The sequence below is a fragment of the Poecilia reticulata genome, chromosome 1 (genome assembly GCF_904066995.2).
Source record: "Poecilia reticulata chromosome 1, P_reticulata-male-v2, whole genome shotgun sequence".
NCBI lineage: Eukaryota > Metazoa > Chordata > Actinopteri > Cyprinodontiformes > Poeciliidae > Poecilia > Poecilia reticulata.
Genome location: NC_088830.1, coordinates 17,382,309 through 17,408,245, shown reverse-complemented (window position 1 = coordinate 17,408,245; position 25,937 = coordinate 17,382,309). Strand labels below are relative to the sequence as shown.

General features: G+C 39.8%; 2 protein-coding genes across 3 annotated transcripts; one reads left to right on the top strand and one right to left on the bottom strand.

The window, feature by feature from the left end:
• Positions 1 to 488: 488 nt before the first annotated feature.
• ppp1r12c (protein phosphatase 1, regulatory subunit 12C) lies at positions 489 to 17,995 on the bottom strand. Its single transcript, XM_008406734.3, has 20 exons — positions 17,635 to 17,995; positions 14,399 to 14,579; positions 12,934 to 13,064; positions 12,390 to 12,508; positions 10,698 to 10,857; positions 9,901 to 10,045; positions 9,739 to 9,813; positions 9,579 to 9,658; positions 9,257 to 9,369; positions 9,115 to 9,182; positions 8,420 to 8,571; positions 8,210 to 8,297; positions 6,661 to 6,778; positions 4,594 to 4,709; positions 3,744 to 3,793; positions 2,668 to 2,698; positions 2,401 to 2,514; positions 2,112 to 2,162; positions 1,775 to 1,825; positions 489 to 957 (listed from the first exon to the last, which is right to left on the bottom strand). The coding sequence occupies exons 1-20, from the start codon at positions 17,847 to 17,849 to the stop codon at positions 871 to 873; spliced, it is 2,145 nt and encodes a 714-aa protein (XP_008404956.2). The 5' UTR covers positions 17,850 to 17,995; the 3' UTR covers positions 489 to 870.
• A 770-nt stretch (positions 17,996 to 18,765) lies between these two features.
• LOC103463416 (nicotinate-nucleotide pyrophosphorylase [carboxylating]) lies at positions 18,766 to 25,864 on the top strand. Of its 2 annotated transcripts, none has more exons than XM_008406754.3 (5): positions 18,766 to 19,530; positions 19,955 to 20,216; positions 21,245 to 21,555; positions 25,364 to 25,495; positions 25,584 to 25,864. In XM_008406754.3, the coding sequence occupies exons 2-5, from the start codon at positions 19,964 to 19,966 to the stop codon at positions 25,779 to 25,781; spliced, it is 894 nt and encodes a 297-aa protein (XP_008404976.1). In that variant the 5' UTR covers positions 18,766 to 19,530; positions 19,955 to 19,963; the 3' UTR covers positions 25,782 to 25,864. The 2 variants fall into 2 exon arrangements, with proteins under 2 accessions (XP_008404976.1, XP_008404967.1); XM_008406745.3 differs by lacking the exon at positions 18,766 to 19,530 and adding an exon at positions 19,593 to 19,730.
• Positions 25,865 to 25,937: the final 73 nt, after the last annotated feature.

Genomic DNA, 25,937 nt, shown 5'->3' with positions numbered 1-25,937 from the left:
TCGACATGCATTTCTGTCTCGTAAGGAAGTAAACATTCAAAGGATGACCCATCTGGCCCGTCTGTTAAACAGCTGTCCGTCACAGGGTGAATACTAAGAAGAAGCGTCCAGTTAAAGCAAAAAAAAAAAAAACATACAGTACAGAGGTCAAAGATCAGATTCTCCTCAACCTCCAGGAAGAGATCTGAACTGTAACATTATTTGAAGTATCTGAACCTGAGTTTCACCTCACAATGTCTCTGTTAGCACCCGAACACTCAGTCTGTAACACAGCAGTAATTAAACACGCCTTTACTCCGATGCACCCCACAGGCTGCTGCAGCACGAACATGTGAAATGCACACAGAGGAGCAGGGAAAGGTGAGCATGCAGGGTTTGGTCCACTGGTACAGCAGCCGACTAAAAACTAAGCATTGAAGAAAAGAATCATCCTGAGAAACAATACTGCCCACATTTTTTTTTACCTAAAAGATGTGCAAAACTGGGACTCTTTTTTTTCTCATTTTGGCACATTTAAGTCTTGCGTGCGACACACCCCCTTACTGTGAGCCATTTGTGCATGGCTTCAAGTCTCTGAATACAGATTTTATACAAAGGATCATTGAAGCAAAGCACAATAAAACATCGCAGTTAAAAAAATACAATAAAAACCTAATATAAAAGTGGATGTGGACATCCCACCGGTCCACAGGAGGTGCAGTTTGCCTCATTTAAACAGTAGATCTGCCAAAACAAAGACCCAAACGCTTTGGCGGGCGGTGAGCTGGACATCTGCAGTTCCACGCTGCGTCTCCCTTACTGGTTTGTGTCCTCCGAGTTTGGGCGAGAGAAGAGTTGTGTAATACTTTGTGTCTGTACGGTTATTGCAGTTCATCTAGAGAGTTTGCTGATGACGCGGATGAGGGCGGCGTTCTCGTCTTTAAGCCTCTGGTTGTCCGCTCTGAGGTCCTTCAGAACCTACGCACACGGACAAATGACACCGATACAGAATCAGTTCATTTAAAGAAATGACTAGAAGACTACGGTTGTGTTGTCCTCTCTGTGTGTTTGTGAGTGTAATTATTCAGTCATAATCCAGCCTTGTGGTTCAAATGCATTGGTTTAAAGAAATGTTCAATCAACCAAGAAGTTTGTTTCTGATAGGAGACAGGAATCTCAAAAAATATGAGAAAATAACAGAGAGCATCCGTTTTGAATAAAATAATCCATTATATTAACTTTTTATTTTTTTATTTAAAGATTCATGCATTTTCAATGATTAATGGAAACATCTTTACTGGCATTAAAGTAATCAAACCCTCCCTATTTGCTGACCATCTTTCTCTTCTTAGTGTTTTGGTGATTTAGCTCTAAGTCTCTGAGGTGGAAAGGCATATTTTCTAATCTTTATCTTTTATGGTTTAATTAATTTGTGAGCGACAAACACCTACAGATTTTCTAACTTCTCCTCAAATCAACAGGCAACTAGCTGATGCTTAGAAACAATTATTCATAATTCTCATTAACACTGATTTAGGAATGGACGAGGAAGATTTACACTACACTGTGAGCCTTTTAGACATGTATGAGCTCTATTTAAAAGCTCGGTTCCAGGAAACAACAGCTTTGAATAAACTCCAAACGGGACCGTGTTGACGACTGCAAAAAGCAGGTAGCTTCTCAGCAGCTTGCTAAGGGTCACATGTGGATAATTTTGACCTGTTGTGGATTAGAAACAAAATCCACTCGTGTTACCGACGTGTAGTTTTCTAAATAATCAAAGAAAAGCTCGTACCTTCAGCTCATCCTCCAGTTCCCCTGCTTTCCTCTGGAGGGACAGCTTCTCCTGTGAACCAATCAGAAAGATCAGGAAACAAACTGCCACCGCACAAAAAAAAAAAAAATGTTTCAGCTTCTGCAGTAAAACTGCAAGTTCAGACAACGACCGGCTCAACTCGTGGGCTTCATGCAGCGCTGAAACTGCAGTGCGGTTAACTCATTCTCTGCAGTACGCTTGTAATTTATCAAACCTCCCAAAGCAACGACAGAGAGCAGCTTAAAGGCTAAAGGACAGGAAATGGCAGCTCAGCTTTGTTTTAGGTGTTTAAAATAAACCTCTGAAGTTGACTTACAAATCTCTCCAGCTCAAGCAGGGCCGGTCTGTCGGTGTCGCTCTCCTGACTCTGCAACACAGGGACAGTGTGTTTCTCTCTCAAATATCACAGGAAGACGTTTTACTAAAACCTCTAAGTACGCAAACAGTGATGGTTGTATTTTACGTTCCTGTTGACTAAATAACAAAATGCTTTCTCCGCAGTTCAGGCTTTCTGTTCGGGCTTGCATGAAATGAACATGTTTCTTTTCCTGATATATCATGACACGAACACAAACCCAGATAAAAGGTCAGAGGAAGCAACAAACCTGCCAAACCTGTCGGAGTCTCTCCAGCTCCACTTTGTTCTGGCTCAGCTGCTGCTCCATCTCCTGCAGCTTCTCCTTCAGAGTCATGTTCTCCCGCAGTACCTTGATGTACAACTGAGAGGAAACAACAAATAACCAGGAAAAAAAAAACAGAAACTCATCAGTCTGTGTGGTAATTAGTTTTGTCAGTCGCAGACATTCCTGTCCCAGACGCGTCTGACTGATTCCAACTCTCAGACCGAGAACAGAAAAAAATGTTTCACCTACCGTTTTGTAGTCTGAAGACAAATCTCTCCCTCTGCAAAACGAAAGAACCCGTTTAACATTAGGGCTGTAGTGATACAATAATCTCACGATACGATACACGATATTCTGCTCATGATGCGATATATATTGTGATATTCAGCAAAAGATACAATTCAATACACTTTTGCGATTTTCTGAAAGATTTTAGAGGGACAGAGTGATTTTGGTGACATTTTGTGACTGTTATAGAGTTGGATTGAATTAATTTAACTGAAAACTGATTAAAAGTACCAACTACACAATACCTGGCTCTGGTTGGACATAGACACAGACTTAAAGTTGACAGCTGGACAAAATGAATCAAAGAAGTGGTGAGAAAAAATGTTTCTTTTAATTGAAACAGTACAAACTGTAGCTTACATGCATTTGTAAAGTAAATAAAGTGCACCAAGTACCCTGCTCTGAATAGTTTGATACCGTTTTAACCTTGACACTTAATATCTGAAGGAATCACTCTAAGCCTGATGACCTAATCACTCTCCTGGTAAAGCAAGCAGTGAGTGAGCAAGGTGACAGTTGGATGTTACGATACTTGCAGATGAATATCAATTTTTTTTCTAGGAAAGAAAATATCGATTTATATCGCAAAATCGATATTATTACTCAGCCCTATTTAACATCCTCCGTGATAACATGTCTCCTCTACAGTCATTAGTAAACACTGTTTTTTCTTGAAGGTTTTGCCTACAAACAGTGACACTTTCCTGTCGTCTTTGGAAAGGACCTGATCAAAGCTTTTCAGGCTGGAGACCTTTTTTGGACTTTTGGAAACCTTCTCATTCATTCATCTTCAGCACCAAACAACCTTCTGAGTTATACAGTGACCAAGTTTTTTTTTGTTGTGATTAATGAAACTGCTCTGCAGTGGTTTATATCCTATTCAAAAGATCTTTATAGAAATAGAACTTCTTTCAAAACCAAACAATTCGCATTTTAAAAACGTCATATTAAATTAATTACTTAATGCCATATTCCCATGTGTCAGAATCAGTCAAAAGGCTGAAAACGTAACATAAAACACAAAAGCCTCGACTCACTCAGTGCTGTTGCTGTTTGCGTCTTCCAGCTGGGCTTCGCCGTCATCATTCTGGAAAATACAAAGTTTGGAGTGTAAACATGACACTCGATCTCTGACATGAACTCAGCACACAGTCACACGCTTCATGCTGCTTAGTTGGTTCTTGGAGGTTTTAACGAGGATGAAACACACAAGCTGAATGGCATCCTTACAAAAACATTTGTGTTTGTAAAATACGTTTACCTGCCAGTGATTATTTTCACACCACTTCTGCAATATGCGGGTTCATGTGAAGTACAAACATGAGCAGGTAAAACACTGACTCGGATCCGAGGCGCTCATCGTTGAGGCTGACTGATTGGGATGTGGGTGTGATATTTGGCTGATGTGGAAATCTAAACTGGGGAAATTAACCGTTTCGCCATGATGGGTTTATTCTTCCCTCCAACTAAAACTGAAACAAGCAGCAGCTTTGCTCTCTGTCTTTACCTGTAAAGATCTGGTTGAGGAAATATTCAGTCATGTTTACATTCCTGTTCTGCTCACGCACACCGTCTGAAGCAGAGAGGTTACCTGGTAAAATGATCATGAGAATGTCGAGAACAGACGCTCCGGTGGAAAAATGTATTTTCTTTTAGGTGATTCTGTCTATTAAATATAACATCCTTATCTGTAGGAGATGACAACACTTGCTCAGGAACACAACTGAGAGGACTTCCTGTTTTCATGAAACGGTTCACATCACATGTTCAGTTGCATCATGTAATAGAGGAACTGGTTCGCTCTTTACTTTTACCACACAAATTTGGCAGATTCGCTGAAGGCCGCCCCCGCCGCCCGTCTGCAGTTCAGCTCTGAAGGCTTCTCACCTCTGACCCCAGCTGGACGATGCCGGTGGAGCGTCTCTCCTTCCTGCCTCTCCTCCGGTCCTTCACTCCCAAATGCTTGTCTCCCTCCGACTCTGCCTGCTTCGGCGTCTCATTCTCTAAAACAAACAGAGGTGGACAGAAAACAACGATGAGCTACGGAAGCACACGAAGGAACCAAGAGCGCCTCGGTTGCTGCTTCAGAAAACAGGATTAAAGGAATAAAAGTGAAGTGAAGAAGGGTGGAGATAAGAGGGGCTCTGCAGTACACGAAGTGGTCGGCTTATGGTCGACCTCGAGCTCAGATAACCGCCAATGAAAGACGTGACGGTCTCGATATTTCTCCAGGCTTTTTTTAAGGCTCTCTTTATTGGGTTTTTGGTTGATTTTTACTTCTTATTATCATACCCATTTCTTGTAAATAACCATTCACTTAAAAGTGAAAAAAGTGAAGTGAAAAAACTGGACATGAGTTGGTAATTTGAGCAGAGTTCTGAAGGGGAAGAGATCAGTTCCCCTGCACACAAAACCAACATAAACAAAGGTGGCGCTTTCGAAGTGGTGATGAAATCATAATGGCAAGACAAGAAGAAGGCCTGTAAAAAGCACGAGAACAAGGCAGCCGCCCTGAGGCATGCCAAGCAGCTCACACCACCAGCCCCGGCCTCAGGGAACGTGAGAAAACCTCACTTCCTTTGTAAAAAGCCTCCTTGTGAGCACTCCACCTACCGCGCGCTTCATGCGTCTCGCTTCTCGGTGATAGATGGGAACTTACAGTAAAGAGAAGTCGGACAGCTCAACCAGAAACAAAGTCAGACTGAAAGCAGTTTGACTTTTAACTCTTGGCTGGTGAAAAACACCTGAAAACTGACTGTTTGCAAAAACATTCAGCAGATTTGAAAGTTTAGTTCTCATTTTCATTTCATGCATCTGATAATGATGTCGACTGAAATGTGAATTTATTGTCGTTTCTAACTGAAGGCTGGATGACAGCTTAGCATGAGCAAAACCAAGATATAATAATGTGAAATTATATCAACTTAGTGTGACACAGTCTTCTATGTCACTGTTTAACTACAAAAGGTGAGTCAGCGGCCTTCACCTCAAAAAGTTTTTTTTTTTATATTTTCTTTATTTTATTTTTCACATAGCAAATATTTAATGGACAAAGAATAACTTTTTCACAATCCTCACAGTGAAGAATGGTGGTAGCATAATTATGTTTTCTCGTGCAGGGACAGCGACTCTGGTCAAAGATGCATCTTCTCTTATGAATGTCTAATGGCCACTCACAGCAACAAGACGTATTTTTTAAATGCTCATCTTAAATTGAAATCGTAGTAGGCTAAATCTGTAAAAATTCATCAGGAGATTCTGATCAATGCATTTTAATTAGCTTTTTTTTGATAATCCCTTTTAAACACACTTGTAATCTGAACATCTGGTAGCCACTGAAACTTAGAAAAGTGTAACATATTAAACAAAACAAAATAAAACTGATCTTAAAGGGCCTCCAAAGGGTTGTTAAAAATAATTAACAACTGGGAGAAAAATCTACCAGATCCATGAACCTGTGTTGTAAATAATTTGAGGCTGTTCTCTGGTTTTCCTTGTTGAGGCATTTTTAAGTGGTGACTGCAGGTGCAGACAGTAAATAATCACACCGACCCGGTTCTTTGATCTTCCGTACCGTAGTTCATTTCCATTGACGCCTTCAGCGTCGTCTTTACCACCCAAACGCTCAAACCGGGGATGAAAAAATTTCACTTGTCTTGATCTCAAGTCTAGACAGTCTAACATCATTACCAGAGTGTTTGTGACACAAATACCAGAAGCAAACGGAGGGAGTCACCTCCTGATATTTAACACATAAATAATCTTTTGTTAAACATAATATCTGTGTATAGCTAATGAAAATGTTATTTTAGTGCAAAGCCATAAAACTCTGGTTACTTTAGAGTTCCCTTATGCCATGTATAAGTATTAAAAAGCTTAATTTTAACAGACTTTCAATCTTTCTATGCTGCAATTCCTTAACATTTTGACTCTTTAGTGAATTATTCCACTCACCCCGTTCAGTAGGCGTGACAGTGATGATGGGGCTCACTGACTGGACATTTCGAGGCGGAGGATCAGCAGCTTTACCCACGCTCTTCTCTGCCTCTTTCAGCTCAGTCAAGGTCACACCCTGTCATCGAGAAAGGAAAAATAACCTTCAGTGGGTTTTTGGCTGCACACAGAAATGTGGGTCTCTTCGTTTTTCCACTCAAGCACCTTTATTGAAAGTTATGCCTGTCGGAAATGCTGCAACAATGGAATTTATGGAAACATTTACACAGAAAAATGTTATGGAAACATTTACACAGAAAAAGCACCTGATGCCCACTGTTGTGTAGGGAAGAGGGTCAGTAATGCTGTGGGACATTTTCTACTTTAGAGGTTTCAGAGTCTCGTAAGATGGGGGACATTTTAAGATAAATAAAATCTAGTGGGACAGTAAACTTAAAAGTGGGTCATCATTGCTGCTTAAATAGACAATATTTTGTTGATTTTGATAATAATAGTTTCCTTTTAATAAAAGCAAAGCAATCCTATTTGTTCAGAATGTCATTTAAGCACATTCTTGGCCACAATAGGTCTTTTCACTCCTCTAAGAATGAGCTGCTCAGTACATTTCTTCATCCTCTTCAATCAGAAATGTATTAAATAATTATCCACAACATTTGCAGGTCTCACACCAGTCAGAGGGGCCTTTTAATGAGCCAAATAAGAGTAATTTAATGCAGTCGAGGGTCTGAGACGACCAAAAAAACTGAGGATAATGATCCCAGTTACTGATGCTGAAAGATAATTGGTGCCGTTTCAGGCATAATACTTCATGATTTGCTGCAGAAGATTAATTTAAAGAAACATGGGTGTTGCCTACAAATGGAAACCGGAAGGAAGTTTAGTAGTATAAAATGTCAGAGTCACAAAGGGAAGTCCTGAGATAGAAGTAGATTCTGAAATAGAAAGTAGAGCAAAAGAAAAAGTTTGTAAAACCAACTGGTAGAATATACTGTAAACCTGTACATGTTTGATCATCTCCAAGGTTAATTAATGTTTTTTTTGCTTTGTTTTTTAAGAAGGCTTACTTTCAAAAAATTTCAACTGTATTTTAGAAATTGGATATTTCTTTTTTCTGCTTAACACGTCAGATGATTTTTTAATAGTGAAAAGATGAACAGCATCTAAATTTTACATGATGGGCAAAATGTCTTGTAGAAATTAACAAGATATACATTTTAATTTATACATTTCAGGAAATCCGAGATTATTGCTTAAATAAATTGATAGAGAAGGCCTTTTTTCATTTTCTTGTGAATTTTTAGTTATGCTTATCTTTCGTTATTTTTTATGGCACTAAAGTGGTTTGAATTAATAGCCTGTTAGATGTTATTTATTTCAAGACTATATTCTTCTTGTTATTCAAGTTATGCAAACATGTGCAGTTGTTTCTGTAATTTGGCTGGTAGTATCTGGATAAAACAACTGTGGGCAGGCTAATACATTATAAATCATAAGATAGGTCAGCAATTTTTTAAAATCATTTTAAAAATGTAAATAAATTGAGCACCACCTGAGTGAGGCGACGGGACTGTCGCATCAGCCGACACCGAGCTTTCCTCTGGGACTCGGACTCTTCGCCTCGATCCGCTGCCTGGAACCTGATAATTACATTTACAATTTGCATGAAACTGAATATTAATGTTTTGCGTAGAAAAAGATCTTTGAGAGGACAGAAGTGTTAGTGAAGGCAAACAGGGAGGTGGAGCTGAGTATGACTTACTGTTTGGGTTTCTTGTCTGCGTTTGGAGCGTTGGGGCTCTCGGCGGCAACTTCCCTGGTCTGAGGAGTGGGCTGGACTCTGGCGGTCCGGCTCGCCTTGTCCTGCTCCTTCTCCTCCTTCTGCTCCTCTTCCTCGTCCTTCTCCTCAGTAGGCTGAAACACACAGGAGAAGAAATAAGCCCGCCAACAAATTAAAGCCAGATGTATGAATGAACCTCCTAACTGGATCCTTGGGAATCTCTGTAGAAAAATGTTAATCAAATCAAATAATTTTTAATTTTACCTTACGGAGGAAACTTAATATTGATAAATGTTATCTTAGTGATTAACGACTGCATGCTCACCTCCGAAGAGCCATTAAAGATGCGTTTCTGAGTTCTACAAATTCTACATTATGTTATCTGCAATGCCGTATTTTCAAGTATGAAATTATACAAACACAATTTATTTCTGTTTAGAAAACACATCATTGATCTCAGACGTGGCAGCAGCTTATACATCCTACTGGGACCTGACGCGATGACAGCACAGGAGGTTATATTTTCTTTTCGGAACTCTAATTTTACAGACTCAAATTTTCTAAAATAGTTTTATAAAATGTCTGTGAAAAATCAATCGATGTATGTGAATAGCACATTCAGATTAATTTTCTAAGCCAGAGCTCTGACGATGATGTGCAGCTGGCTGGGTTTTTACCTTCTCTGCAGGACTGACGGTAGATGTAGTCACACTCTCGGTGTCTGGACTGGACACAGCAGAGCTTTCTGCAGAGAAACATCAGAATTACGGATCAGGTCTGTATAAAGCAGCTGCAGCACTCCGGGTCGAGCTGACTTACCAGTGCTGCTCTCCTTCTCCTCGCTCATATCCACGCCTCCTGAAACGCCCCGTTCTTTAGACAGATCCTGCACGTTTATCTTGTCTCTGCTGCTCATCCTGCACACAGACGTCCTGAAAGGCAGAAGGTGAGAGTTAGGAAAGTCCGACTGACGTTACCTGGAAAAACCTCGTCCTGTTTCCTTTATTGCAAGCAGGTTTCAATGCAAACTCTTCGAATGTTTAATGGAACAAAACATCTTGAATGTTGGGCACGCTACAATGAGTCTGTCAAGCGTGTCAAGAGGAAATAATAATTTAAAGAAGTAAAACATGAAACGAACCTCCGTGGTTTGGTTTGTACGTTTGCAGCATTGGGGCCTGGTTGGTTCTGCCTCTCTGATATTGACCGCTCATTTCGCCACTGAAAGAAAGGGGGGAGGGGCATTTATAATAACGTAATAAAACATTTATTACATTAAGTTCAAGTAAAATCTTTCTCACGTTGGCTTGTTTCTGTAAGAGCTCCTCCAGCAGCTCTGCAACACTTTCATCAGCTACATCGTACGGCGTCTGACCCTGCAAGATTCAACCAATCAGACATTAAGAGGAGGTGGAGCAGACGGAGGTCAGAGGCGAGACGCTTTACGAGCGCGTGACGCTCACCCCGTTGCTCCGAGCCTCCATGTTGCACAGCTTCTCGGCCAAAATGCGACACGCCTCCTCTTGACCCCAGTGGGCTGCGGCGTGAAGAGGCGTCCAGCCGTCAAAGTCTGTGGCCGACACGTCCAGTCCGCACTGACACAGCGTCCTGCAGGAGCAACACGGACAACAGAGCTGAATTAATGTGGAAGGGAGAGAGAGAGAGAGAGAGAGAGAGAGAGAGGAAACGGAAATCATTTGCATTTCCAGACTTTTTCCTTTCCCATTGTCTGAACATTGCATCCTTTTCTTACTCGTATTCTTCGAGTTCTTCCTTTTTCCCTTTCATCCTTGAATCTTTTTCTTCCCTTTTAGTGTCATGTCCTCCCTCCTCCCTTCTTGTTCCATGTTCCTCCTTTCATTTTTGAATCTTCATTTTTTTTCTATATTGTGTCCTTCTGTACTTGCTTATGTCCTTTCACATCTATCCTTCCTTACATCCTTCCTTCATGCTGTCCTTTATTTCTTTATGTCATCCATTTTTATGTTCTTCCACTGTTAAGTTTTGATGTAGGGTCCGTCTTTTTTATTACTTTCTTTCTTTCTTTCTTTCTTTCTTTCTTTCCTTCCTTCTTCTTTCCTCTTTCTTGTCTCCTTCCTTCACTCCACTGTCTCTCAGTTTATGGTAGTTGCAGGTTCTGTGTATGAAGTCCACTTAATATATCATTTTCTACCATGAATTTGTTGTTTGGTTTAAATAGAGTTAAATTAAGAGGTAAACTGTTGCATTTAGTTTTCCAATAAATTAGTTACTACATTACTTGAGAGCCTCCATGTATCCTTTAGCTGCAGCAACATGCAGTGGCGTGGCGCCGGTCCTCGGGTCTCGGAGATCAGCCGGCGGACCGTCGTTCAGCCACATCATGGCGTCTGACACCATCTGCTCCTCCTCCTTACGCTTAGCTGCCTCCACGTCCACACCTGCACACCAGGAATTAATAAGAAACAACTGAAAAAAGGAAAGACGCTAGGAGTTTTATTAGGCTGAGGAAAAGAGGTTTGCACCCTGGTAAACTGAGCTCAACTGATCGATGTTTTCATTTAACCTTATATTGATGTATTGATGTGATGATCTGAGAGTTCAAACACGGAGAGAGAAACAATGTAGATCTAAACACACATTCTCTTCTGAGAAAACAAATAGAGCTATTCAGTTCACAGCACAATGCCGTCTGAATCACTAGTGGCAGAACGACTAGCTGACAACAACGTGCCAGAGCAAATCGCCTCAGACAAAGATGCCCACTATGCGATGGAGGACCACAGCTAGAGCACTGACTCACTCGGGGACAGCAAGACGGATCACAATTTATTTCTGTTCTGTACTTACAGTGATTTACATTTTATCCAACACAGAAAACCTTCGACATTTTGAAGCAAATTTGATTAAACTGTTTTCAGACAACATGCTGCTGCTGACATTATTTAATCAGCCCTGAGCTTTTAGCTGAATTTTTTGATAGTTGTATTGAATACATTGTTTGAAAATCAAGTAAATGATGATTATTGGTTTAATTAAAAAGCTCAATTTAAGTTTTAATTCAAATGATAAGAGGTTTCTGTAAATAGCTGACAGAATAAAAACAAATAGATCACAGTAATAAAACCTAGTGAAGAAACGACAAGCAAGTTTACATGAATTACATATATAACTAGGTTTTAGGCACATTTTTTATTTTCATTAAGACAATCTAGCCAAATTCCTCTTATGCATGCAAAGAAGGTGATGGATGAGGGGTGTAAAGAAAACCCATTCAACAGCCTGAATCACTCATTCTACAGGACTGATAACAAAAAAGTAAAACATTAAAACATTCTGAAATCTAATTGTGTCTTAAATTTACCACCACGTTCAGTCACAACTAATAAAATTAATCAATATTAGAGAACAGTAATAGGAATTATTATTACTGTCATTTTAAAATACACATTAATATAATAAACAAATAATGATAATGGATTCAAACACGAGAAAAGTGTAAAGATACTCGAGCTATTATGTCAGGAGCTAAAACACTTCAACATTTTACCTTTCATATAAAATACTTAGGACAAGTAAATCATGTTCGATTGCATAAAAAGGACTTTAAGATAAACATCATCACTAATTAAATAAAAACAAATTAAATATAAATGTTAAATAACCCAATATACCCCAAACCTCTTTAGGCCAGAATTAGACTTTTTTTATGCAAAAACCAAAGAGTTCAACTGCAGATGTTCAATAGTCAAATACAGAAATCAGTTTCAGTGCCACATGTAAACACATCTAGTTAATTCAGTTGCAATCATATTGCAAAACTGTTGAGTGAAAAAGGCCCTGCTTGTCTTAATATGCATTATTTTCTTTTTGATTCCAAATATCCCAGACATAACTGAAGTAAAATGCAGCAAATCCTTTATATTTGCAAATACTGTAATAAAATATAGCGCTGTGCAGGCAAAGAGCTCACCTTGTCTTTGTGTGTAATCATGGAGAAGGGATTCGGTCGTCTCATCCAGAGCGATGTCCAGAGGAACGTCGCCGTCACAGTTCACAGCAGTAAGAGACGCACCTTTCTGAAGAAGGAACCTAAGAAAAAAGAAAAATAATGCCTGAATGTAAACAACAAAGTGCCTAAAAGTAGAATTCCTAACCCTGTAGTTTATTAACGTAATCCATGTTTTTGGTGCAGATAACGTTTTCCGCTGGGATAATGGAACCAGTTTTATGACACAACCATCACATTAGCTCTTCAAAGTGAGATTAAACAGACTCTCACTTTGGCGAAAAAAAAAAAGAAGCAGATCCATTTTTAAACCTCTCAAGCTGGACGCGTTTGAGTGCTGGACCACTCACGCTTTAGCTGAAGTGTCATCTCGGCACAGATGACAACAATGTCAGCATTGTGGAGAGCAGAAATGCTCTGGCACCCACGGTGTTCTCTGACATTCAATACAGAGGCAAAGAGCAATGTGCTGCACTGATTTAACCGTTTAAAGGAAACTCCTACACACTCTGCTATGTCAGGGTAGCCGCAGGAGGCAGCGACGTGCAGCGGCGTCCATCCCTCGCTGTCAACCTGGTTCACGCCGGCGCCGTGCTCCAGCAGGAAGGTCACGATATCTATGCTGCCATCTATGCAGGCCTGCACACATTTAACAAAAGAAAATTAATCAACATACTAATAATGAAAGAATAAAATAAAATAAAATAAGTAACAATATTCCATCTGTAGTCACAATCTGCTTATTTATTCACATGTTTTATGCAAAACTTCAATGTATTTTAGTAGGATTTTATGTAGCAGAGGACAAAAAAATAAAACTGCTTAGCTTGTATGTAAAATACGATATGCAATGAAAAACTAGAAATACCTACAACCCCCAATGTGGCACATGACAGGGGCCGCATGAGGATGTGAGTATGGCTTTCTTTAGCAAAATTGCGGTTGATGGAAGACCTGCACAATTTAATGCAAATTTATAGTCATCACAATATCACGGACTACTTGAAGTGCAATAATAGTTAACTAATATATTCCTCATTTTATAAACTTGCATTTTTTTCATGCAGATGTAATGTTTGTCCAGTTGGACAGAGTCTCCCGGCAGCCGAGACGCACTCTGGACATTGGTTACGTTTCTCTAAATGTTAACAGTCACAGAGTGATGGAAGCACAAATTTGAAAAAGAGGAAAGTAGAAAACAGGAACACATCATAACTGATATCGTCCTCTTATGTTTTTCCTATTTTACAGTTGATGGGCAAATGAACAGAGCTGAGTGAAGGGCAACACTCAAAGAAAACCCATTTAGAAGCAGCAAGTGGGGTAAAAGTTCACATTCTAGGAAGGCAATGATGCTAAATTTACAGTCAGGTTGTGATGAAGCCATATTTATGTGTTAGAGTGGTCTAGTTAAAGTCCAGACCAAAATCCAAGCAAGAATCTAAGATAAGGTTTGAAAATTGATGTCGACAGACAATCTGTGAGCGATTTTAATGGGCTCGACACACAGAGAGCGACAAAATGACAGCGAACGTTTCCACCACTGCTGGTGAACTCAACACACGGGTCGTGACATCGTCAGCAGCCAAAAAAAATTGAGCATTTTTCAACTTTCTTGCTCACGTGTGTACATCTACGTGCACAACTGCACAACTTTTGCAGGTACTTGTCAAGCTGCATTCACAAACAAATTATGTGTGTTTGCATGGATACGCTATATATATAACAACATTTTCAATAAGTTTTCAATAATCTGTGTTGCCGAGGAAAGAAGCACGCCGCCCTACAAAGAAGCAGAAAACACACTCACACTCACTGTGTAAAACACCTTTTGCAATGAAGTCTTGCAATCATTTGAGCAATACCTTTACACCATGTTTCACTAAGACTTCAAGAAACTCCAGAGAATTGTAAAACAGGAAGAATGAAAATGGAACTTGGATGTGAACGACAGTGCGGTGAAGCTGCATTACCTGGTGCAGTGCAGTGATGCCATCAGCGTTGGAGCAGTTGATGATGTCTGGGAGACTCTCTCCGTCTTCCCGTTCTGCTTTGGACTGTTCGGTCTCCTCCAGCATCGCCTTGGCCTCCTCCGTATCGCCGCTGGCACAAGCAGCGAGGAACTCAGCGGCGCGGTCAAACCTCACCCTCTTCCTAATAACGGACAAAAGGGACGATTACAACCAACTCTGCAGAATAGGTCCAGAAATGTCCATCTTTGTCTCTTTGGGACACAATACTAGAAAAGTCAGCTGAAATGATTGAAATGATAAGCAGGGACCACTTTATGGTTTATTTGCTGAACCATAAATACACACAATAAGCTGAAGATTTAAGCTCTCAATTAGATTTTATTTCATGTGTCCTCAAAGATTAAGAAAGGTTTTGGTGATTTTTATGATTCAATAAAACCATTTATGCTGACAAAACAAGAATTACATTCACAAGTTTAAATTTATAAAGCATTTTCTCAAATGCAAACATGACTCAAACATATAAGCTTGTCTCAATAAGCAATTAATTGTAAGCAATTATTTCTGTTTCAATTTTTTTTTTGAAAAGCAATATAAGAAGTTAATCCATTTTATTTGCGGTTTTTGTCGTGTGTGGTTTTTATTTCTGCTTTATTTATTATTTTTCGCTGTGTTTTATTTTGGATATTTACATAAAATGTCTTCAAGTCTGTTAAGTAAAGTAAAGTTTATTCAACACAAAGCAGGTTTGATGTGTGTTTGGGGTCACTGTCCTACTGGACAAATGGAAATAAAGACCACATGCAACAGAACCTATAAATTAATTGTATTATGAAATATCTGTAAACAAAACGTCCCTTAAAAAAATATTAATAATCAAAATGGAAATTAACACAGTCATTTTAATTTATCATGCGATGAACTGATTAATTGCTAATTCAAACAGGGGGTTTGAACACATCAGACACCAAATGAACATTTTGTCCTAGAAGTTGATTTGCTTTAACTGAAATACTCCAAAGCTAAACTGGAAAGGCAAGATGGCGATGTCACAGCTTTTCCCCAGCTGAAATCCAGACTCTATATATGTCATAAGTTCATAAGTAGTTCAGTCAAAAATAAACTTGAATCCTAGCAATGCTGGGAAAAAAAAGAGGACAGCAAATAGCTTTCAGCAAAAATACTTCCTGTACAAATCTCCCTGAAATATTGAAGGACAGACATTGTTTCTGTTCTGGTAGGTTATCTGCACTTACTGATGTAATCACAGAGCACGAAACCAGGATGTCAAAAGAGATGGAATTTCTGATACATGCATGGTAAATAGCCTCTCTGTGTAGGACTGAGGTAAGCAAACAAAACACACACAACACCGCTCTGATTGATCAGCTCAACCACACACAATCACGCTGAGATATTCTTTAAATCACAAAAAAGTCAAAGCAAAATGCTTGACAACAAAAACGGTGTAGGAAAATAGAGACCAAAGTGATTCTGTAGCTGATTTGAGGTCTAAAATGAACCTTACTGAGTAAGAGATGAAAGATGCATCATCCTTCAGTTGATCAAGGCTGCTAAAATACTATGAAATGACAGACAACCAGTATTCACATTGTTGTTGTTCATTAATTAAACTGGCCATTTTAAAAAAGGTTTCTTAAAAGATGGAAATAAATTTTAAACTAGAGAAATTTATAGTTGTTATAAACAGGCTCACCCCAGTTTGCAGATTATCACAGTCCAAACAGGAGACATCAAAAGCACAACGTTGAACCGGTTAACAAGTGAAACACTTTGTAGCACACAACCAGAACTGAACTTTACCTACAAAACACCATCCAACAATGAAATGTGGTGGTGGCAGCATCATGCAGAGGGGATGCTTTTCTTGAGCAGGGATGGGGAAAGCTGGTTAGGGGGCATTACTAAGAGAAATATGGTGCAGGTAAAACAGCAACTAGGGTTCTGAGGATTTGTATAACACCCTATTTGTAGAGATTGGCCAATCAGGTGTTCAGACAGTGGGATAGCAAGTTTTTTCTTGATCAGGTCTGAGCTGAATAACAAATGCAGGGTTTCCCCAGTTTATTGTAAGTCTGGCAGGCCACCAGGTTTTATTTGTGCCCCCTCCAAGCTTAGCATTACTTATTTCAGTTTTTTTTTTTTTATGTTTGCATTTTTTAAAGACTTTATAGTTGGTGTTCGGACATTAATCTTCCAATAACACATACTTATCAAGTAATATTTTCAAATTTCCTGAAACTTAAAATATTTTTTAACTCAAAAACACGGCGGGCCGCTGGATGAATGACTGCCGAGAGTCCCAACCATAGGGCTTTGCAAGTTTTCTGGGGGAAACCTTGAAATACTAAAAATAACCTTTTTTAGTCATCAAAGGTGTCAAAACTAAGAACATATATTTCTAGTTCATAACCAGGCCACCCAGCAGTATTTACAGCAGTATTTATTTGCACTTTCATTATGGATTTATGATCTTATGGAACATATGATCTAATGACAACTTGCTGTAGTAATTGCTTTATTTTCTTGGATTCAAAGGTGCTTCCTCAAGAACCTGCAGCACATTTCTGCTGCTATGTGTTGCAGCAAAACAATGAATTAGAATTGAAAGGTGAAATCTGAAGTTCTTATGACACCTGTCCAAACCAAAACAACTCTGATTAATCCTCTTCTGATAGATACTGCTTATCAGAGTCATATGACCACATTTCCTTCCAGTGAAGTATGAGTTGATTGGAGAATATTATTTTACATCTTTAGTTGTAAGTGGGTACAAAATGTCTCCAAAGCAGGTTGGGATTTGGGTAGGAAAAGGACAACATTACTATTACCAGTTTGGTTCCAAGGAAGCAAAATATACAGAAAGAAACATAACAGATATCAAGCATCAAGTTATTAAAAAGGACAGCTAGGTTCAGATTTTAAAAATCTGGGAAACAATGAATGATCCCCCAAATCATTGAATCAACCCCTCCTTAACTGTGGTGAACTCAAGTGTTAATGGTAGACTGACTACACACAAGCAGGGCTAACCTAAAGTACTCCCCAAAAGGTCCATGACAAACATGTTGAGCAGATAAAATGAGATCTGGCTCAGCACAGAGCAGCAGACAACAAAACCTGCTTTACACTGATTAGATAACTCCTGATACTATAATAGGCTGACTTTTCCCTTTTTGCTGGTGTCCAACAATTTGACTGAGCTGTGTCCTCACCGTCCACTCGGGATGGGGCTGCTTTCATCTCTGCCCGCCGACTCTGGCTGCTGATCCCCCGGCGGGTCGCCACTCAGCTCGGCCTCGGCCTCCCCTTCTCTCTCCCCGGCATCGCCCCGCCACCTCCGCCGGGGAACGTCCGACGCTCTGTTGGTGCTGGAGCCGGCCCAGCGCTTCAGTTGCTCCTGCCGCTTGGTCTTCGCCGTGTCCCCCATTAAATTAACCGCGGAGGACGGTGTTTTTATAAATAAAACCTGTGCTGGCGGGGCCAGACACACCCTCCATGTGTATACTTTCGCTTCCTGGTTCTAGCTCCTGATCTCTGAAGGCGGTGGAAGTCCGGCTCGTGCTCGAGAGCGTCGAGAACGCGCCGTCAAGATACTGCCTTCGTGATGTGACGTCATCGATGTTTTGAAAGGGGAAACGTGCCCGCGCATTGTGCACGCACTGTACTTCCTGCCATTGTGCTCTTTGATGCTTGTAACTTATACATCCTCCAAATCTACATACTAAACACAGTTTACCGATGTTTCTGTGCTAAGATGTTAAAAGCGACACATGATGAGGCGCATTGTAACAATACTTAATACTTGGCAAATGATGCTCAAACGGAAAACGTTTCCTTTTTTCCCCTTTAATTGTGCGTTCAACTATGGAGGACCATAGTACCTCCATTACCTGGCCTGATTCACTCTTAATTGTTGTATAAAGCTAAAAGCAACATCCAACTAAAGACTTTCAGTATGAAAGATGGTTCTACTGGCATAGTATTTTATAGACAAAATACAAAATACTGCCAGTATTTTGACTACAAAGAACAGCAAGTGATGTTTTCCATTAAGTACCTCCTTTAGGATCTTTGAGTGCACAATACAGTATTAAAATATGAAGTTTAGAAAAAAACAGTTCTCCTGATTTAAGCCTTATAAGATTAAATTCAAATTATATTGCATTTGCTTTAGTCCTTCAGTGAAAACATTTGTTTTATTATCAACTCTAAATTCTTGTCAGCAGATAAAAGTCACCCATATACCATCTAAGAAATGTAGAACTATTGCTGCCCAACTCATAGAGTGAGCCACAGTTGCCACTAACTTTGACTTTTGTTTTTTTTCTGTACCATAGAAAGTATTCCTGGCCTGGTGCTTTTGTATTTATTTATGTTTCCTTCCTGTTCTCACTGCAGCCCGTGGCTCATCCTGCGTCTGGTTCTGCTGGGGGTTTCTTCCTGCCGAGACCGAGTTCGGCTCTCCTCTTAAAGGAAACTCATGTTTTATCCTCTGCATTGTGTTTATTCATAATGGGTCAACAAATTAAAGAAAAGATCTAAGCAATTTGTGTGTTTTCATATATATAACTGGCAATAAGCTTAAAATCAGGCTGTAGTGAAAATGTTAAACTGAACTTTTTATTAAATGTTGAGGTTGTATTTGTATTAATCACCATTTATATCAATAAACTGCACTGAAGTGAAATGGAATATGCATGATTTTAATACCATACCAGGTTATGGCAGCAAAAATGTAGTGTGATGTATTGCTCTGCATTTTATCTTGTGAAACTCTGCAAAAGGCTTTTAGATAAAAAATTTTTTTGTCAGATTATACAAACTAAATCAAAGCAAACAGAACTCAGTGGGGGAAAATAAGCTCCAGATTTGATTGCATAGAACTAGAATGAATTTTCTCTGCAACAAAAACTGTATTCAGAAGCCTGTTAATCAATAAAAACAATCAATGCTAATCCTATGGTGTGGCCTCTGAGTGCGCCTGTAAACATTCCAACATGGACACAGGGTCAAATTCCACGCCACATTTTGCTTGGGGCCATGTGTGCTCACTTCTGTCCCTCTCCAGCCTGGGATCTACAGACACAGAGAGCCACTGAGACAAGAAGGTATGCATCTCATTTGCATTTATCATGCTGTTGCAGTCCCAGCCTAGTATACTGTGTATTATTCCTTTGTGTTCTAGGTTGGAGCTTAGAGTATGGCAGAGCACAAAGGAAGCAGAACTTTTAAGCATGCTGCTTTGTGTCGCAGACTGAGCAAAAGTAAATTTTTTGACTCAGAAGGGTGATGAGTCTAAATGGACCATGTAAGACATTACTCAGTCACGATTATCTTCTTGTGTAATCTAGTCTTCTTGCAGCTGCTATATTGGAAACAGGAATATAAACAGAAATCAGAAAAATGTGTCAGTTCATAAGAAAACTTAAAGTCATAGACAACAAAGATTGATTTGACAATGCTTAGCCTAATTTTGGTTCCTACTTTCATTAAAAGATTAGATGATGACAGTATACATTTATTTAAATGCAGGTCTGTAGCATGTCTGGACCAAAACCACAAGTGGTCCATGCGATTCCAACCTACACCCTAACCCGGCTTGCACGAGAGTGGCTGGCAGAGGACACTCCAAACTTTGACCCGGCAGGAGTCTGCGTGGGATCAGAGGAAGTGGAGGCACAGTTGTTGTGTAAAACTCCTCACACCGTGCTGGCAGGAAACCCTTTCTTCACAGCAGTGTTCACTGAGGTGGGCTGCACCGTGGACTGGATGTACCAAGAAGGAGCGGTGATAGGTAAGCATCGGTAAATTAAATTACTACTAAACCTACACTGACATAAGGTAAAAGCACTGACTGTTTGGCGAGAACAATGCTCCAGTTATCTTTTTATTTATTTAGCGTTTTTCTTGAAATCTTGATGTTTGTTACATCTAAATATTTCAAACAAACAGATTTTAATGTTAGATCTCCTCTGAATGATGGAAACTAAAGGAATGTTTTAAGTGCCATGAATTAATAACTTTGAAGATGTACAAATCTTCAGAAATGCAAATAAGTTATTCTTTTATTCCGACTATGACTAAATTTTATATGCAAAACAGACATGAGTAAGCCCAGATGATGATGTCCTGGTTTTAGGACTCTTCTGATAGGTTAATAGACACATTCGAGTTAACTGGAAACAAAATGGTGGTGTTGCTGAAGCTGGTAAAGCATCAACCACAGTGAAACATGTCCTGAAGCGATATGGGCTGACAGGCTCCTCAGCAAGGAAGAAACCTTTACTCCAAAAGAAACACAGGGACAAAGAACTTAGTTTTTGGAGACACGAGAAGTCCTGTGGTCGGATGAAACTAAAGTGGATCTGTTTGGCCATAATGACCATCATTACATTTGGAGGAAAAGCAGGGATGCTTGTGCCATTGTGAAGCATGGGGGTGGCAGCATCTTGTTGTGGGGCAGGCGGAGCTGGTACATTTCTCTTTCTGATTATTGTGGCATTTAGCAAATAGAAATAATTTTGATAATTCTAACTGACCTAAAACAAAACAAAAAAATATTTGGTTTGATTTAACTTCAGATAGCAAGAAAAAAAACATAGACCTGTCTTTTTATTTGGTGAATATAAACTTCTGGTTTCAGCAGTACTAAAGCGTACATAATGCTGATTGTAATTTGCTGATACAAAGAATATAAACTGTGCACTCAGATAGTAGTCAAATTAAAAAGAGAATAATGTTCTTGACATGCCATGATGAAGAAAAGGAAAAAAAAACAAACATCCAGCATCTCCATCTCCCCATCTTCTGTAACACCTGTAGGTCCAGATGCCGTCACAGTGACTGCTGTGGTGAGAGGCCCAGCGAGATGCCTCCTCCTCGGGGAGCGCCCTGCTCTAAACTGCCTGAGTCGCGCCTCGGGGATCGCCACCCGCTGTTCTCAGCTCCAACTGACGGCAAAGTCTGCGGGCTGGCACGGAGAAGTGGCTGGCACCCGTAAGACCACCCCGGGCTTTAGGCTGGTGGAGAAGTACGCCATGCTGGTGGGCGGCACATCCATGCACAGACAGGACCTGAGCGGGATGGTGATGCTGAAGGACAACCACGTCTGGGCGTCGGGGAGCATCACAGAGGTGAGCAGCTGCAGCAGGCATTCGGTGGTTCAAGATGAACAAACAGGAAGACGGCGCTCATGATGATCACAGCGCAACAGCTTTGCATCTTCAGTTCATACAACGGCATGTCAAATTTTGTGGGGGTGCCACTGCACAACAGATGGCACAAATCCACCAGATTTTGCCAGCTACAAACAGTGTTAGATGCAATTTTCCGTTTCTATAGCAACAAAACACAGGTCCAAGATGATATGATTTTAAAAGGGTTTAAAAGGTTGCTGAACAACCAAAACATTTCCAAAAAGCAATCCACAACCAGGCAACCTAAAATGTTTAAAAACTTTGCTAGTAAATAATTAACCCAGTCACAAGACAAAATGAGTTTCAGAATTTTACAGAAATTAATAAGTTACGTCTTAATAAGGAGCATTATTCTCATACTAATATTTTTTTACGTATATACAGATGAGTCCCATGCAGATATAGATTAGGGCTTCATTTTCAATACTTACTGAGTTTCTTTTGTAAAGCTAGAGGTCTTTATTTCATGGGTGAGAAAGAGGAACCAGAATTGAACCCAGGACAGCTGCGTTGAAGACCAGTCACTGTACACGGGGTTCCTGCCTGACCCACGGCACCATGCTGTGCCCCAGGAGTCCAGCTTAGATAAATAAAATACACAAGGGTTTTTTTTGGAGGGGTGGGGGGTCGCAGAGTGGGAAGATTCTATCTAGTGCATGCCTCTCCAAGTCAGAGAGAAACTCTGCATCTGAGACACACAAATCTGTTGAAAATGTTACTCTGATAAGAATGACACCTTAAAGCACCTTTTCTTTACATACAGACATTGCAAAAAGAAAGCCTCTTTGCTTCAGTGGTCATTTTCTGTAGGATGTTATCAGTCTTTTGCAATGTTGTGGGAATTATGGCTCATTCTTATTTTCAAAGACAGTGGGAAGTCATTCCTGCCTGGAGATGTCACCACAGGGAATTGATTGGATTGGGGTCTGGATTTTGACTACACCATTCCAGCACCTTGATTCAGCCACCCTGTTGTAGATGTGGAGCTGTGTTTGCAACCTGACGTGATCTAGTTTGAGACAATCTTTAGATGTTTTGCAGATGGTCTTTCACTTGCAGTCAGAATATTGTGGGTTTGATTACAGCTTCCCCCTGTTAGAGGTCCCAGGGCCAGAATCAGTGATTGCGGTTGTGTGAATTTAATTCTAAAATGACAAGTGGTGAGCATGGCTTGAAAAATGTCTATATAAATTCAGTTAATGTATGGTCGTGAGCACAATAATTTGAATGTGGCCAGGTCGTGTGGGCTCAAAAAACCCCAACTCATCACACCTCCATCATGAAGTTTGACACTTGGGTATGAGGTGTGTGTGTTTAGAATACGGTTTGGTTTCTCATTCCGAACAAACATCGATAACATGATTTATTCAGATGAACTTTTGAAAACATAGTTTATGTTGACATTATGTTTTTTAAAGAGAAGAAACTTGGAAACCGTTCAAAATATGCCTTTCTTGTTCTGCTTTTCAAAACTGTCTGTGATTAACTTAATAGGGCAGTAATAGATATAATCCATGCCGTTCCACCAGGTGTTTGCCAATCACTGCTTACGCTAGTCTGAAGGAGCTGAGTGGGCGAGGTGTGGGGGACGGGTGCTTTGTGAGGCAGAAACCTGCAGCTCCCAGAAGGAGCTTCGTGGAAATAGGTGGTGCTGTCTGTGACTGCGAGCAAGCATTTATTACGCAACCCGAATGACCATTTAGTTTCTTTGTACTTCACTTCTTATGTATTATTCATTTTTCTTAGATTACAGTCAGTCCTGATTCACCTTTCGATTCTGGTTTGGTCATAGTTCACCTTTGGTGTCTATCTCAGCTTCCCTACCTCTTTCCTTGCCACAGCTTTCATCATTAGTGTGCCAGGTTCTCATGGTACTTTGTCTCTGCAGTCAGTCCCATTGAACCCACCTGTCAGTTATACAACTCACCTGTTTTCTTTTTTGAGTTGTTGTTGTCAGATTCTCTATTCTGTTCATTTTCATCTCGTGCTCTGTTCCAAGGTGCTTCAGGTTTTTTTAAAATAATCACCATGCCATACTTCGGCAGTTGTTTGTGCATTGGCTCTGCAAAAACCTTTATAATGGGAACATCATTAGTTTTAGTCTGGAGTCCAACTTTTCATTACTTTTCTTTTGTAATGAAAAGTAACTGTTTCATTAAAAAGAAACAGTTTAATGATTCTTTCTTTGTTTATTGCGTTATGTTTTTATCACATGAAGCACTTTGAATCGCTTTGTTGCTGAAATGTTTTATACAAATAAACTTGATGAAGATGTCTTGTTAATTGGTTCAGTAGGATATGAAATATCCACAAATGCTTAAATGGGACAGTTTTTAATGTTGATACCAACAGCTCTTCTATCTCCAGGCAGTTGTGATTATAAATTGTGTATAAATCTTTAGCTGGCTCAAGTTACATGCATTCACATATTTCTGGGATGCCGCAATTATAAGTTCTTCAAATTTCCTGCTTTCAGTCTTCCGTGTGAAAATTCACGGGTAGCAGGTGAAGTCCAGTAGAGCTTTTTTTTGTCCACTTGCTGATGACTCTTAATGACATATGAAAACTGATCTAGAAAAATATGGCCATATTGCACTCAATTTGCAAAACAAATCTATTGGAATCAACTTCTTTTATGCGGTATGTAGAACAAATTAAAACACATTGTTCCCTGACTGAAGAAAAAGAAGAAGCAACATTATGTCATTCTGGACATAATGCAGGTCTAGCAGAAAAGGAACTGCTAAGACATTCACATTTCACTTAGATTTAAAAGGATTGCTAAGCTCTATATCATTTTGGTCATAGTTATCAAGAGTCACTGTGGTTAAATAGCCACATGTAATCTGACAGACGTTTCCTAAGGAATAAAACTGGATCTGATGGAGTGTTTTAGTTGCAAATGGTTCATCCAGATATGTTTAATCTACAACATAACTGTGATGATCCATGAGACATGACGGATTGTGTCTTATGCCAGTTGCCCTGCCGGGGTTCCAGGGCAACTAGCAATGATGACTATAAATGTCTTCAGAACCTAAAGCACATAAACAGAGTGAAAGATCTTCTTTTGTGTTGTGCAGAAGAACTAAGTCAGGTGCTGTTTTCCTAATATTGACGTGGTCAGTTGCTACTCACTCTTTAAGTTTTAATCGAGAAAGGTACTTTGAATTATGTTCTTATGTACAGTCATCAAATTGTTTTTTTTAATCTAAAAAAATGCAGTGTTTTTTACATTCAGCTCACCAGAACAAGTCTGAATTTAAAAATAAAGAGAAAAAATGTGGCACATTGCATCTGTTGGCATCCATTAGTAATGTCATTCTTTAAACTAACACCTTCTTTAACGTCTCTCAGTGACGTCCATGCAATGTTTGGTTAAACTTAATTGGGAGTTTGCTTGGTCTTAAAGTCAAGTCTTGCCACCTTGTTTAACATCTATTTTGTTTCTTCACAAAAAAAAAAACAACAACTCTGGTCTGTCTTAACAGTCGCAACGTGACCATTGTTTCTCATTGCGTCTTTTAATAGAGTTTTTGGAAATGTTGCAAGAGCCGGTGGCTCATAGCACACTTGACACGATCACCCTTGACACGGTGACAATGATAAAGCAGTGTTAAAAAATGTCTGTTTTTGCAATCTGAAAATAACCAGTGATCCCCACATGACTGACAGATGTCCAGAGTTCAGGCGTTGTTCGCTTACTTCTGCAAAAGACAAACTTAGAATCCTGTTTGTTTCTCAGGCCGTGAAAGTGGCGCGCTCAGTGTGTGGCTTCAGCAGCAAGATCGAGGTTGAGTGCTGCTCCACAGCGGAGGGAAGAGAGGCAGCCACAGCCGGAGCAGACATTGTCATGTTGGACAACTTTCAGCCACGGGTAGGGCATTTCAGAACTCAGAAGTTCAAGAAATAAAACTTTAACTGCAGAACTATCAAGCACCCATTTCCTCATTTCTCCATTGCAGGAGCTTCACGTTGCAGCGCGAGACCTGAAGAACGAGTTCCCATCTCTTCAGATAGAAGCTAGCGGAGGAGTCACTCCTGAAAATGTAGCTTCATATTTCTCCTCGTATGTAGACATTATTTCTCTGGGTTGCATCACTCAGGGATGCCCAGTTTCAGATTTTTCTCTGAAAGTTCTAAAGCCAGGTACAAACAAGTGATTGCTAAACTAATTGTTGTCATATTGATGCAAAAAAAAAAACAACAACAAAAAAAACAACACAAACTATTTTACTTTTGTGAAGTTACAACTACAAATGTCAATGTACTTTATAAGACAGAGCACCACAAAGCAACACATAATTGAATAGTGGAAA